The sequence below is a fragment of the Pseudopipra pipra genome, chromosome 2 (assembly GCF_036250125.1).
Source record: "Pseudopipra pipra isolate bDixPip1 chromosome 2, bDixPip1.hap1, whole genome shotgun sequence".
NCBI classification, from domain to species: domain Eukaryota; kingdom Metazoa; phylum Chordata; class Aves; order Passeriformes; family Pipridae; genus Pseudopipra; species Pseudopipra pipra.
The window spans coordinates 85,364,888-85,379,377 of NC_087550.1; the positions used below are offsets into that span (position 1 = coordinate 85,364,888).

At 40.2% G+C, this 14,490-nt stretch overlaps 1 protein-coding gene and 1 long non-coding RNA gene across 7 annotated transcripts in view; one reads left to right on the forward strand and one right to left on the reverse strand.

The window, feature by feature from the left end:
- Positions 1-14,490, reverse strand: part of LOC135409978 (regucalcin) — an 84,551-nt gene that overhangs the window by 52,291 nt on the left and 17,770 nt on the right. For 5 of the 6 annotated variants that reach the window (XM_064646197.1, XM_064646199.1, XM_064646200.1 and 2 more), the window contains exons 2-3: positions 14,204-14,256; positions 31-90 (exon numbers count right to left, since the gene is read on the reverse strand). In XM_064646197.1, coding sequence (XP_064502267.1) covers positions 31-79 — 49 coding nt within the window. In that variant the 5' untranslated portion in view covers positions 80-90; positions 14,204-14,256. The remainder of the gene's footprint in view (positions 1-30; positions 91-14,203; positions 14,257-14,490) is intronic. The other variant, XM_064646201.1, reaches the window with a different exon arrangement.
- On the forward strand, positions 7,322-8,430 carry LOC135409993 (uncharacterized). Its single transcript, XR_010428465.1, has 2 exons — positions 7,322-7,514; positions 8,065-8,430. It is a non-coding gene; the product is annotated as an uncharacterized LOC135409993 (long non-coding RNA).

Consider the following 14,490-nt stretch of genomic DNA (forward strand, 5'->3'; position numbering starts at 1 on the left):
ACCAAAGAAAAACTAGCAGGTATTACTTACTCTCATTGTCTGAACTGTCACTGGTGCTTAGATGCCTGTGGCGTTTCATCCTGACGCATCCTAAAGAGAAAAAAAAAGTTGATAGCAACCATTCTACCAGAAAACCACGGGCTGCTGGCTGATGCCAAGTTCTTCACACTAAAGGCAAAGCTCCTCTGAAGAGCTCTCAGGCATAGAAATAATCCCAGTTCAGCCACTATGTTTTATTTCTTCAAGCAACTACTAGACTACGGTATTATTTGTGAAACTGAGCATCCTCAAAACTAGCATGCCTCTGCTGGGCAGAGCTTGCTTTTAATTTTGCAGAAAGAAGTGCAACCTGCCAACTGATTCCCAGCAGGGCGTGAGCGGTGCTCTGCTCTCGGAGGAGACTCAATGTCCCATCTGTTCAGCTGGAGGAAGAGTTGCCATGGTGGCAGTCACTAGCTGAGAGACGGGTGGAGGCCAGGAAATAAGGTGGATGCACAGCAAGGCAAGGATTTAGAAATACAACCCACCTTAAAAAGCAAACTAAAAAAACCAAACTCAACCAAAACCAAACCACAACCCCCTTCCCCCCCAAAGCATCCATGCAAAGCAAAAGGCAGATTTCAAATAGAGACGATCATAGAAAATAGTGACTGGTGCCATTTAATTTAATCATCTGATTACCATTTAGTTCACAAGAAATATGGTTTTCAGAAGTTTGAGAACTGATCAACAGTATCACTGAGAAATATTTCTGTGGCACATTTCAGTTGCATTAAAAAAAGATACTGAACTTTGAAATTCATTTTTGAACATGTAATGCACACAGAGAGTGGGGAAGAAGAAATTTCTGCACCTCTACTTAACAAAACAAAAAAACAGTGATCAGTTATATACTCTAAACAAGTGCCAACAGAAATCCACATACATTCTTATTAGTTTGTTAAGTAAGGTTCAATAACTGCTTAAAATTAATTGCAGTAAACTAAAATCACCTCTGTTTTTAATAGATTGAATGATAAAATCAATAGACAAGAGAAGTAAAAAGTTATTCTGCAAGAATAAATGAGAACTCTATCTTTTTTGTTTGTTTTTAAGCAGAAGACATGCACAAGTAGGTTACACACAGCTGAACCTGAAATGCCTGCAGTACCCTAAGTGTCAGTCTGGCCACACCTGAAATGTAAGCAGCTTCATTTCTTAAACATAACCACATGTCATGAAAAAAGCAACACAGCTAAATATCCTATTTGATAAAACCTCCACATTAGTTACTGTACAATGGGTCTTGAGATTATACAAATACCATGGGATAAACAAGATTTCCAGATAAGAGAAGCCTGCCCAAAGGCTTTGAAGAGATCGAAACTGAATTGTTTGCAGCAAAAGTGTTTAATTTAGTGGAAAATTTCAGCAGTCTTTGTATTTAAGAGAGTGAGTTTATGGAATTTAAATGCAATGTTCACTCAAAGTTTAAACCAATCCTTTTGGCCTGTTATAAAAGACATGGCCCACACTCCTGAAAGCGGAAAAAGGACATGCAGTTTTCAAGCAAGCAGATAAAGAACTTCTGAATAAGGTATTTAACCTGGGGGAGAAGACAGACAGACAGAGGACTGTGCATGGAACATCAAAGGATGTCATTTGCACCACTTAAGCAAGATATAAAATTCCATTACATAACAATTAATTTCACATTAATTCACCTTCTCAGAGCTCAGGCAACATGGAGGGAGCAAGGCAGCCATGCTGTATATGAAGACCACTGTCTAAGAAAAGAGTGACACCAAAAATGAAATGCCCAAAACACTACAGGACTTCACTTCCAGCTAGCAATGTAAGGTGGCTTGTGCAGACGAAGAAACTTCCATGAATCTATTGGACAAAAGCTGTTTTACATGTAGAAGGCACTTGGGTCAGAAGGACTTATCTTTGTACCTGTTTTGGGGGTACCAGACTTGAAGTTTACTGCAGGGCAGCAAGGGGAGGTCTAGAAGACTACTTTCATATTGCCAACTCATGAAATTTAAAGGCATGGATTTTAATCAAGAGCAAATAAAATAGTATTGCCTATTCAAGGGCTTGTACTCCAGCAGCCAAACTCAGCCCTCTGAAGCACACAACTTTCCCTAAAAAGAGGAGGTTCTGCCCATGGCAACACCTTCTCTGCTGGTAGCCTTCAGTTCCAAAAAGCCTGGCTTACAGGCTATTAGGCATCATACAAGACCTTGGGAGACAACAGAAAGACGCATCTAGGTGTGCTGAGCAGTATTTTCCACTTCCATTTCTTTGCAAGAAATGCAAGTGCTTGCTGCTTGCTTTGTTTTTATGTTCAGATGAATTTTTGAGCAGTTGTTAAAAGATGCTGAAAGCTTATGGCAGGTGATTCCCATCTCTTACAGTCTATATAAACATGAAGCAATAAAACCTTTTCACTCTGTACTAAAGACAGCTATCTTTAGAGCACAACATGAGCATTCAATTAAATTAGGGTCAAACATGACGTTGAGAGAGACAACTACAAGAGGGAACACCCAGGAAGCCTGGACTTCTGCCTGGGCAACTGGGAAAAAAGAGCAGAGATGGCTACTTCAAAGACAGCTTGCACAGAAATGGCAAGTGTAACAAAAACCTCAGAACAGAAAGCACACCTCTGCCAACAACTCCATAGGAGGGGGAAAAAAACCGAAACCAAAACTAAATAAAATTAAAAAGCTGTTATTTCAGAACTGGATTTGTAGCAGCTCAGGCAAGAGATTTACACCTCCATCATAGCAGACAGAAACAGAAAAAGCAGTCACTCAGGGTAAAAAGCCCTGAATAGTAATAGCACTGTATTCCGGCCTGATTTTCTTGCAGCAATATTAACCACGACAGGAGCGAATAGAAGCCCACAGAGCTACAACAAATCACAGGTGTGCTGCATTCAGCAAGACAGGTTATTAAAGTGACCAACAGGATACAAGTTCACTGTATGCCCCCACATGATGCAGGAGGAGGACACCTCATCACCATTCAACAGGAGCACCTCTACAGGGGGTTTCACTTTTGTTTTTAACAGGGAACCCCTTTGCTGTATCCTTGTGTACACTGGGACTCTCACACACCTTCCAGCTTGCTTCCACCCCAAAGCATGAGAGCTCATCAGAAAGGCTCCCTGATAATGATGTTTCCACTCCCTAACCACTACTGAGGAATCCCAAAGTAACATCCATTCTGTGGTAAAGGTCCTGCATCACTTCTCCTGCCTTTGTAGAATGCGGAAGAATCGGCAGCCTCTCAATTCAGGAAAATGGGAGATGCAAAGCCAGAGCCCCCCACATGGCGAAAACTGATGTCAGCCTTTCCCATCTTCAGTCCAACACCCCCAAAGCAGTCCAGCACCCTTCAGGTGTTTTCCAAATGTGCATGCTGAACTTCTTGTTTGAATTTCCAGAATTCTAGCTTTAGCACTTAAACTTTCTAGCCGTTTCAATATAAAAGCTACAAAAACCAGAGAATGTAAAGCAACTCAACACTGAAATGTTCTTGCAGATCAAAAGAGATAAGTGGCTCCAGCCTCCTCAAAATGCTCCCCAAAAATCCTTATTTCTCACTCATGGATTCATGATTCTCACTACCTTAGAAGGTAAGCAGGGGTGCTTCAGCTGTGGATTTGAAGAATGCTGAAGTCTTACAGTCAAGCACAGATTACCTTAAAAATACAAACATAATATACCTTAATCTAAAGCACTTTTCCCCCCCTTTAAAAAAGAAACCACCAAAAAATCCTCAGGAGGATTAACAGTTTATCACTCACTTGTATGACAATGTATAGAAATTTCAAAGATGCTGACCTCCAGGGATTTTGTATATGAAAATCGAAATACAGAAGTGACATTAAGAAATCATCATGTACCAAGGAAAAAGATGCTCAACTCTCCAGGCAACTACTGCAATGGAACATTTGCTGGCATCATTTTTAATATCAATTGGTAGAGTTATTCCCAAACTTGAACCACATTCAACACCTGCTGCACTTCTGACTTGGCAAGCCATGGCTGCATGGTTATCCCCAATCTGCTTGAAACAGCTTAAGACAAGAACCACAACTTGAAAAAAGAGAAAATGGCTTCATTCCCTGCTGTCACCTAAACACACAAATGCAGCTCAAGATGCCCTGAACCCTTTCAGATGTTCAACCAAAAACAATCCCAGGAAAACCTCAGCTACAGACAGCAACGTTGCGCTGCCAGCTTTCCCTGGCTTCTGGAAGGCTACTTTACACACTGGGAATTTTGCCCTGGAGCCAGAACCAATGCTTGTATCCAATATATCACTGCACTTTTAAGGAAAGCCAGGAAAAAGCAACACTGTACTCACCTAGCTGAAATTAAACAGGGAGCCCAAGCTAAGAGTAACCAGTATCTCTGCCAGCACGTGCAAGAATCTAAGAGCGTTAACACTGCTATTTCTAAAAATCTAAGGGATATGTTTTATAATTAACAATTTCTAAAATGTTTGCTCCTTTCTGCTTATTGAGACGTCTGCACTGCTTAAGTGAACAAGAAATAGCCACTTGCCTCTACCACCATTCTCTCCTCTCCTCAAGGAAAATCAATGTTGCACTCACTCAAGGCACTTCCCCTTTCTGAAAACCTGCTTACCATGCATTACTCAAAAAAAAAAACAAAACAAAAAACAAAACAGTCAAGCACCATACATAAATAGCAGATAGTTAACAACATTTCAGAGCCTTACCCAAAGCAACACCTCATTTCAAATACCTGCAGAAACAGCCACAAATATTTTCCCCTTTTGAGTTTACATTGGAATAAACAATTAAATTTACCAAATAAACTATTAAATTTAGCCTCTTTTTCTGACACATTCCTCAGGATAGCTCATCAGTTACAGCAGAAATAAGGATGAGATATTGTAGAGTCCAAATTTGTACAGCATATTAGGCAAGACATCAGTGACAAGTGCACAAAATGAATCCTTAAAGCCAGCCAAGACTTCTGAACAAAACAGTATCTCCAAGGAGTAGCCAGTATCTCTCCTGGCTCCAGTTTGTTGCAGAGAAAGGTTAAACATATCCATATGCTACTCAGTACCTGTTAGGACCTATACAGAAGGAAAAAGTAACGAAGAAATTCAAGGAACTGTTAAGCAAATATATCCTAGACCTGTGAGATTTTATTTCTTCACATCTTAAAATAGCCTGACAAAAATGGAATTGGCCACAGCACTATGGAAATTTTCAAGTGGGACAAAAAATAACCTACTTTCTTTATCTTATTAGAAAGAAAAACAGCATCTATGTATGAAAACCAAATGACAAGCTACATGCAAATTTCAGATTAAAATTCTGTATTTACATTTTTACAATATGGCTCGTCTACCAAAAAAAAAAAAAAAAAAAAAAAGGCAAAGACAGTAGGTAGCAATTTCCAAGTCTCCAAAATGTGGTTTATGTAACTGTTAAATTTAGATTAGGAAGCAAATTATCTTGAAAGGTCTCCAGGAAATGTAGTACAGTAAAACCACTTAAATAGGTCAGATTTCATAGTCAACTGCCAGGGAAATTATGAAATATGAATAGAGTTAATACAACCTTTCAAATAACTAAAGGAAGAGAGTTTGGGGTTTTTATTATTATTTTTTAATATCCTATCCAATCTCACAAAAAGGCTATATAAACTGGAAAAAACACTCACTTGGAACCTGGTTTAGCAATATTTGCTGCACTGAAAAGGCTTGAAAGGTTAAACAATTCGCAGTAAATGATGTTCAGCAAAAGGAGTAACAACCCTAACCATTCTGTGGTTGCTTCTTTATTTAATTCTAACTAGAAAATTTTTAAAAACTAGTAATATACCCCAACCCTATTAAAGAACCCCATAACAGAGTGACTACATCTATCCTATCCCTCCCTCATGCCCAAAATAAAATATTCAATGATTCTCTGAAGATTGTACTGGGCCTACCACAAAATAAAACTTGTCTTGCTACTATTTCATATTAAGTCTTGATTACCATATTAATCTGTAATTCAGCAGAGGGGGGATGCACCAGGTTTTAGAAGCAGCAGTACCAGCAATAGCCAATTCCTTTGTCATTAGGCAATAAATAATTGTAGCAGGCAAGGAAGCACACATTACAGAAATCTGGCTAATAACATGGATCTGTATGAAATGCAATAGCAACAAGACATAGTCTTGACCTTTGTTTTCCTTGTATGTTATATTTTTATATAAAGTAATTTGTCAGCTACCACGAAGGTACTGGGGGTTTAAGAATGAGAAGAAAAAAAAATCCAAAACATCATCTTCTAGCATGACTTATAACCTGAAATAGTACAATCCTGGACTGAAGTCAGCTGATAGATCATAAAAGTAGGATGAAGAAATCCCAAATATAATCCCCTGCACACGTTCATTCAGGCATCATGGGCCAAAAGGGAATCCTGACAATATTTTGTGTACCCTTCTACCACAATGATCCATCATTCAGTCTATTGCAAAGCACTTAATGCCCATCATTTTGCCTTCTGTGTATAAAAAGAGGGTAAGTGATGCTACTTCACATTTATAACACGCTTTGACAATACAATAAAATACAGCACACCCCAAGTTCAACTGCACAGAAGTGCAGCTTTTAATTTTTGCTGCGTCCATGCATTCACCCACTGCGAGGGCAGGGGGACAGATTTATACCAGAGGTCTTCAGCTAAATTGCCTCATGCCAAGCTGCTTGTTAAAAATCGGAAATCCTTCTCAGAATAGCAAGTCACCAGCAACACGTGCAGTGCTACCATTACCTCAGCAGAAACTCTCCAAGAGGCTAGAAAGAATTTAAATTGTGCTGTCTTCCCAGTGCTTTCTTGACACCCAGCAGTGAACCAGCAGCCTTATTTTCATCTTTGAAGCAAGCTGCACATGTTGGCCTGTACGCAGAGCAACCAGGTAGGCCAGGCTGACACGGAAATACTTCTGTTCATTAAAGATTGCAGCTTTAGCACTAGCATCCTGAAAAAGATACTGATCTGGGCAGAATCAATTTAAAAAAATATAAACAACATCAGACTGTCATTAATGCAAGCAAATACACCACTGAATATGTGGTTCTGAGGTACTCTGCTTCAGTCCTCATTATCAATCCTGAACACAGCATTGGTTTTACACCAGCTGTTTATTAACAGGATTATTGTTTTCCTAAAACAGCAGTAGAGATTTGGACACAAAAACAATTTATTTCCTTCAAAATACCATATTGAGTTTGAAAGAAAACCTGCTTTTAACATAAAAAGAAAAAAAGAAGAAAAAAGCACTTCCTTCTCTAGAACCACAACCAGTCTGGTCTTGCCTGGCATCGCCACACTCACAGTCTGAAGCGTGTCTGCCTAGCTGCAGCCCGGTGAACACTTCTCACCCACCTCCCAGCGACTTGCTCTCCTCCCGGCATCACTCCCAGGCAGGGAAAGCGCTAAAATGAGGGCACGTCCCTCAGGAAAGGGAGCCACGGCCCTCAGCAAGGTACTGTGCTCGGTATGGCTGCCTGCACAGCAGTGGGGTGTCACACCCCTTTCTGCTACTCCAGCGAGGCCCATCTCACTGCCGTGGGCCTCTCCCTGGGAGACCAACAAGGTCCCCAGTGTGAGGAAACAAGGAGCAAGTTCCCAGCGGGAAAATCACAGTGACATTAAACACACAGGCACCACCCTCTCAGCCATGACACAGCAGTCAATGCCAGAGGTCAAAGGGGCCGGCAGGGCAGGCAGACCCACAGGGCAGGGAGGAGCATCATGTTGACAGAGTAAAGACATCACAGCTCTCACTTCCTCAGGCCAGCATCACACAAACTGTCTCTTGTCAGGCTGTTGGAAACTCCAGGGTAGATACATGATCCCTGAAGGAAATGCCAAGGAAGAAGGGGCCAACTTGTATAAGGCCCTCTAACTATGCACCTGCACCAAGTGCCAGAGAAAAGCGCCTACGCCAGTTACGTGTGCTCAGGGTGTTTGTCTGCTTGAAAGGGCCCTCGGCACAGGAGACAATTACTGATTGTGTGTTGACTGTTTTACAGGGCTTCCTCAGAAGAAATCTCATACCTGACTTAACATTGAGGCATCCAGTAAGAAGAGACAAAAGAAAAAACCCCACAAGCCCACTTACTCAATGAAATGAAGCTAATGACAACGTCTGCTTTGAAGAAAGACTGATGTGGATGTACTGCTACTAAAAATGGACCAGCACCAGGTCATCACACCCAGTGTGACAAGTAGCTGGCTGCCCAGGCAGTTCGAAGACGGCCGTGTGTCCTGTATCTGCAAGGAGACTGCAGTCATGGGCGCACCAAGCAGGAGCAGCACACGCTTCACCAATATGACTGAGCAGAAATACCTCTGAGCGTTTAGCTGGGCTTTCTATTTTAAGAACTGATATGATTCACGTTACCTTGGCTCTAAGTGTTTTGCAGTCTTTACTGTATCTACCCGCACGATAAGCTCATGTTAAGCAAGCACTGAAAGCCCTGACATTTCAGAGCTGCAGCACAGAGCAGCCATACATCATGCAGGGAGCCTCCGGCACACCAGGCAGCTGCATCCAGGTCTCCCAAACACATATCCTGCGACCTTGCCACTCACTGCCCTTCCTGCTGATGCACATGCAGAAACAAACAAAAGAAAAATCAGGAAAATCCCTGTGATGCACTAAGTCACTAAGTATTGTCCTGCTGTTGTTGCACAGTGATAAAATTGTGGGAGTGGAGATGGGGATTAAAAAAAAACCACAAAAACAAACACCAAAGTGTCATTACTTAATTGAAGATTAAGCAATAACCAGTATTAGACTAGTTCAAGTGAAGCTCCACTTTCCTCCATCTGCCTGATGCTGCCAGCAGTTGCCCACTTGTATCTGTTTCTCTGCTCTTCAGCTGTACTAATGCATGCCTTCATGATAAAAGACAGGTAAGGAACACAGGCAAGAAATATTATCAAAGAAGGAAGGATTTAGAAATGTATGCCCCTATTTGGGATTATGAAACAACTTTCCTATTAATAGCATAGGCAAAAGTTCTCATACCCTACAAGATACTTGCTTAAAATAATCAGTTAATTTTCACTGTTTTTGTTTTGTTCTTCCCAAATCTCAAATAAAATAATCAACAACAGCAGCCTGTATTAAATATTTTATGTGTTTTGACTCATTTATTTCTTATAATGCTTTGAAGAGGCTAATCACTTTACTGGAAAATTTTGCTTCACTAACAAAACCTGAGGATTGTGAAAAGCAGAAAACATCAAGATGCATCTTTACACTCTACTCAAAGAAAGCAAGAACACAAATATTTTCATATAGGAAACATTAAGTTGATAATTTCTTTCCTTATCTGACAAAAAATAGTTTTCATTTACAAGTTGAAATAAACAACCTGGATACTAAAGTTTTCCTCAAGCAAAAAGAGTGCACTGAAGGTGCACTATCACTGGATAGAAACAATTAAAGGGAATGTACTGTCACAGCCAGAACTCTAAACAGTATTTGGAATATTTCAAATCATTGGTGGAATACTAAGATACTACTATATTTTCTAGCATTTCTCATAATATGTATATATGTGGTTCCACTATTATTTTGGTTCTCCATGTCAAAACATCACAGCATGAGCAAACGTTTACTGTAAGATTTCTTAAAATACTTTTTAGTTTAAAAAACTTCTTAAAGAGACATCAAAATCTGTCTTAATAACTAATGAATTAAAATTAATTTTAATATCTGGTCAATTAATTTAATGTTATGTTCTACAATCTGTAATATACAACATGTCAAAGGACACTGAGAGGTCATTTAGTCAAACAGATTTAAAATAGATTTATAAAAACGTAAATACCATTCCAGGTGATTTAGAGAAACCTATCGAGATGGGAAAAAACATTATGAAAGAGATACTGTGGCCAATTGACGTTTGGCCATTTTTATGGAAACAGTAGAGGCAAAAAAATTAAATTACTATTTTTCTCTGTCATAACACATTGACTAAATAAATAGCAAACTTGCCCACTGGGGCTGACGCCGCCCCAAAAAGAGGAACCAGAGCATGATTGTATTTGCCCAAGGTTTCCAAAATGTCCTGTTCTTGTTAGAGAAAGCAGTCAAGAGATGCATCTTGAAAACCACATAAGGTTCAGTTTCTCATCAAACGGCCAAGCTAAATCCATAGCACTTCTATATTTTTTTAATGAGGGATGCACTGATCAGGACTGACCATTAACATTCCTCTAAATTCCTCTCTCCTCTTCCTTCCAGTTAAAATAATAAACAAGATTTAAACGAGTAAGACTAGATCACCACTTATCTACTGTTCCTAGTAGAAAGCATGTCCTTCTTAAGCTGTGTTGAAGCTGATAAGTAGATGGAGGTGGCTTTTTTGGCACAGGAGAAAAGGTGCCAAACCACAGGGTGGATCACAGAGCATGGGGACTTGAACAGGTAGAGTACGAAAATACAGGAGAACGCTATTCTTTCCATCCTGTGAGGACAAGGAACTATCACAGCTGACCTTCCCAAGCAGCTGGGGTGTGAGATAAGGAGTCTGACTCCAAAGCAGGTCTCTTTGTCCAGTTCTGCAGTCCTGTTCTGGGAATAATGGAAATGCCCGCAAGCCACAGAAGTAGGGAGATGTTTCACCATATGTGTATTCATAGGTAAGAGCGACAAGGTGTTGCAGCTGCTGCAATTGAATCCCATGTTGTCAAGAGTAGTAATAAAATCTCCGCTGAGAAACAGGGAGAGAAAAGATTCCAACTGAAAGTACAACTATAAAATTGAACAAAACAAGCAAAACCACCTTTACAGCAGCATCGCTCTTAAGACCGTGATGCGACATAAAACCTGCAGTTGTTTGTACGTGCAACTCCACCTGGTCGGTGAGGTTTTCATCAAGATGTAAAGAAGCTTCCTTCTCTGCAGGCTCTTACCTCGCACAGCCACAGGACATGGGGCAGGCTGCAGCTCTATGAGTTATCAGGGGCTCTGCAACTGACAGAAGGCACAGCCAAGCCTGCACACAGACTGAGGCAGAATAAAGCCACCCAAGACTCCTCTTCTGCCATCCACCTCCCCAGCTCTGCAACAGCACAAGTGACAGGTCATTCCCACTGAAGCTGCGATCTGGGAGCAGTTAAGGTGCTGTCCATCTGCTCCCTTGGACATCCCTGCCACGGAGGCCAAGTGCTGTTGCCTATCCCAACACCAACTATGGCTTCCAGTTAATGCATTCACAGCTACACCACAGCACCTGCAAGACACTTTTAAAAGGTATGAAGAAGATGAAAACGCACACATTAACTGAACACCTTTAAAAACACTTGGGCATTGCCAAAGTCACCTGTAGCAGAAACTATTGCAGGATGAGAACAGCAGAGAGAACTGTACACTGATGCAAGAGAGGCATCCTTCTGGCAAGGCCTAAGAGCAAAGGTGACAAATACCAATACAAGCCTGTCTGGTTTCATTTGCTACGCCCACTTGGCTACACAGAGAAAGCTTTGTGGATGAGCAACACTAGTAGATCACTCATTCGGGCTAAGAGCAAGGGAGCCTTTTGTAGCTCCCCTTCCCACCACTGGAGAAGTATTTGCAGAATGTGAACTTCCAGCTACAGCTGTAAGGAAAGCATGCCATGGCCTTAAGGTAAGAGATTAAACAGACTGAGACTAGCTGAAAAAGGAGGATGCAGAACAGGAGAGATCTGTCATAAGTGGCAAAGAGAAGCAAACAGAATTAAGAGGCTGCTCACTGCTTCTCATGGCCCAAAGACAAGGCACACAAAACGTTACAGAACAAACTTCAAAGGAAAGTAATTAAGTGAAGAAAAGAAAAAAAAAGCCATTTTGTACAAAACTACTTAGAGAAACTCCATGCTACAGGGTATTGCAGAGGTTGAAAAGCAAGCAGATTGAAGAAAATTAGGCAACTGGAGAACAAGGACTATTAAACACAACATGTCCTGCCAATCTGCTGGAAATCCTCAAGCCAAAATTTTACAAGAAACAGTGTCTATAAGAGCTTTATAATGCTTTCTTTCCCTAGGTTTCCACTGTTGACCATTATCAGAGACAGCCATTGGCCTAATGCAATAAGGGAGCTCATCTGAAACCAGACATACTCATAACTCCTAATTCATCTCTGTGGGATGGATTTTATTGTTTTTTAATATATCACTTCCTAACTTGACCTCTGTGGGCTACAGATCAGATAGGTGGTCTATAGGGCCATGACAAATACTGAAATGAGTATGTTTATCAGACAATATTTTGATTTTGATGAGCACAACTAGCAGAGATTCTGCCAGTTGACATACTGCTGCCCTGAAGAGTTTGTTAATTGCTGTTCACTGTAAAGAGCTATTTTGGTAAAAACTATTAAGTAAAAGATGAGATAATTCTCAGTGTGCTTGAGTTGTTGATTTTTATTTTTTTTTTAAAGAGGAACCAAATAAACATGTTGTAAAAATATATGCCACATGCAACTTAGGGCACTATCCATTCAGGATTTTCTTTTGGGTTCTTTCCGAATCTGCAGAGGTTCAATCCCTTTAATAACTAGGCTACCAACTCCATGTCTGAAGTTTAAGAATCAACTACACTTTCATTTTCTTCCATTTTTCCAAATCTGGATAACTAGCACAGCATTCTCATGTGATTCTTACAGGTTTATTATCTCAAACCTTTCCAAGATACACATCTGAAGTTATTCTATCTCTCTCCTCCCTCACAGGGAAATAACCCAAAACCTCCAGCCAGCATTGTACTGCTGCATGCTTGAATTCTGCAAGCTAAACTCTTAAAAACATACTTAAACTACTCAGAAAAATGTGCTTAAACTTTTGCCTGTAAAGCCCAAACATGACAGTGATCCATCTTATCAGAGCCATTAATTTCCTCTGTCTGAGGTCATACTTTCCAACTGCAATGGCAACGCACAATGCATCACAGAATCAGGTGGGAGGAGAGGCTGATACTGGTTTTGTGTAGAAAAGAATTGCTAAGCCCTGACCCCTTGAAGACAAAGAGATGGTGCAAGAGTAGTCAAGGCCAAAGCTCTATTTGCAGAAAATCAATGGGTTATGCACAATAGCAGCTGCACTCAGATGTTCACAGCTCAGCTGGAATCTGTAGATCTGGTCTCTAAATTCAGAGTATCTGACACTGAAAACTAGGGAAAAAAAAAAACAACACTCCCCTCTGCTCTTTTTTTGTTTTGTTTTAGTTTAAACAGTCAAAGTAGAAGCAAGCTTTGAACGAAAAGTCTTGAAATTGAGATGACTGCATCCTTCTCTTTGCTACTCCTTATGATCTTTGTTAGCCAGCCAAATGGCTCAGCTTAGCTTCACTTTCCACACCACTCCAAAAGTTGAATAAGTAATAAAACTTGTATCAGGAGAGGGCTTTATAATCAGGTTAGAGACATGTAAGGGAGACCGGTTACCTCGGTTCACCGGATAGCTTGAACGAGGCTTCATAATGAGGGACAGGTGTTGGCACCAATTAGGAAAACCCAGCTCACCGCTGACATCGGCCCCTCAAAGCACTGACTGCACTTTAATCCTCTAAGCCACATAAAAGAAAAGCAGAGAGTGGGCAGACAAAAAAGAAAAAAAAGAATCTCTGAAAACGCCTCTGCAGAGGATTGAAATATTTTTGCTTACTTAAGGGAAAAAAATAGAAGTGTCACAAAGCTGCAGAAAGTTCACTATGAAGTGCCTTGAGTACATAAAAGAATCTAAACCTTCTGCACAACTAGACTTTTTAATTTTAGGAAGGGTATCACTGTGTATATTATGCATTCATCACAACTATCAGAATTTACATCCAGAAAAGAAGAACAGAATAAAAAGGAGTAGAAGCAGCACATGTAAATATTGTGGTAAGATAAAATTATTCCATTTATGCCTACCAGCCTTCCAAGTATTATGGGATACATCAAGGTAGATTTTAACTGAGATTATTACACAGAGTTCTGCGTGCTGAAATCTTATTGTTAACAGCTTCTTTTATGACTTTCTCCCCTTTAAAAGACTTTTATTTCTTTAAAATTCAAAAAGTTTTCATTTAAAACATGATATCTGAAAGGTGAAGGTATATAGGTTCAATTTACACATTGTAAACACCAACACACACATTTATTTATTTTTAGGTATCAGTTCCTCCTTCACTTACATGCCAGGTCACGAGGTAGATGTTTTCGCTTCCGCTGATGACATCACAAGCTCCTAAAAAAATGAAAGGAGTGCTATTTAGGTAGTAGGAGTGACAACAGGCATTTCAAGTTTGAGCTACAATTTAATTTTTGGCAAGTAAGTGAAGGGTGTATTATCTTTTTATTGCAACTTTCACAAGTAAATGACACATCCATAATATAAAGCCTTAAATTCCATAATTCTCACTTTAATATGTGGAAAAACAAAATGTATCAGCTATATGTGCACGTACTACAGTATAAATGC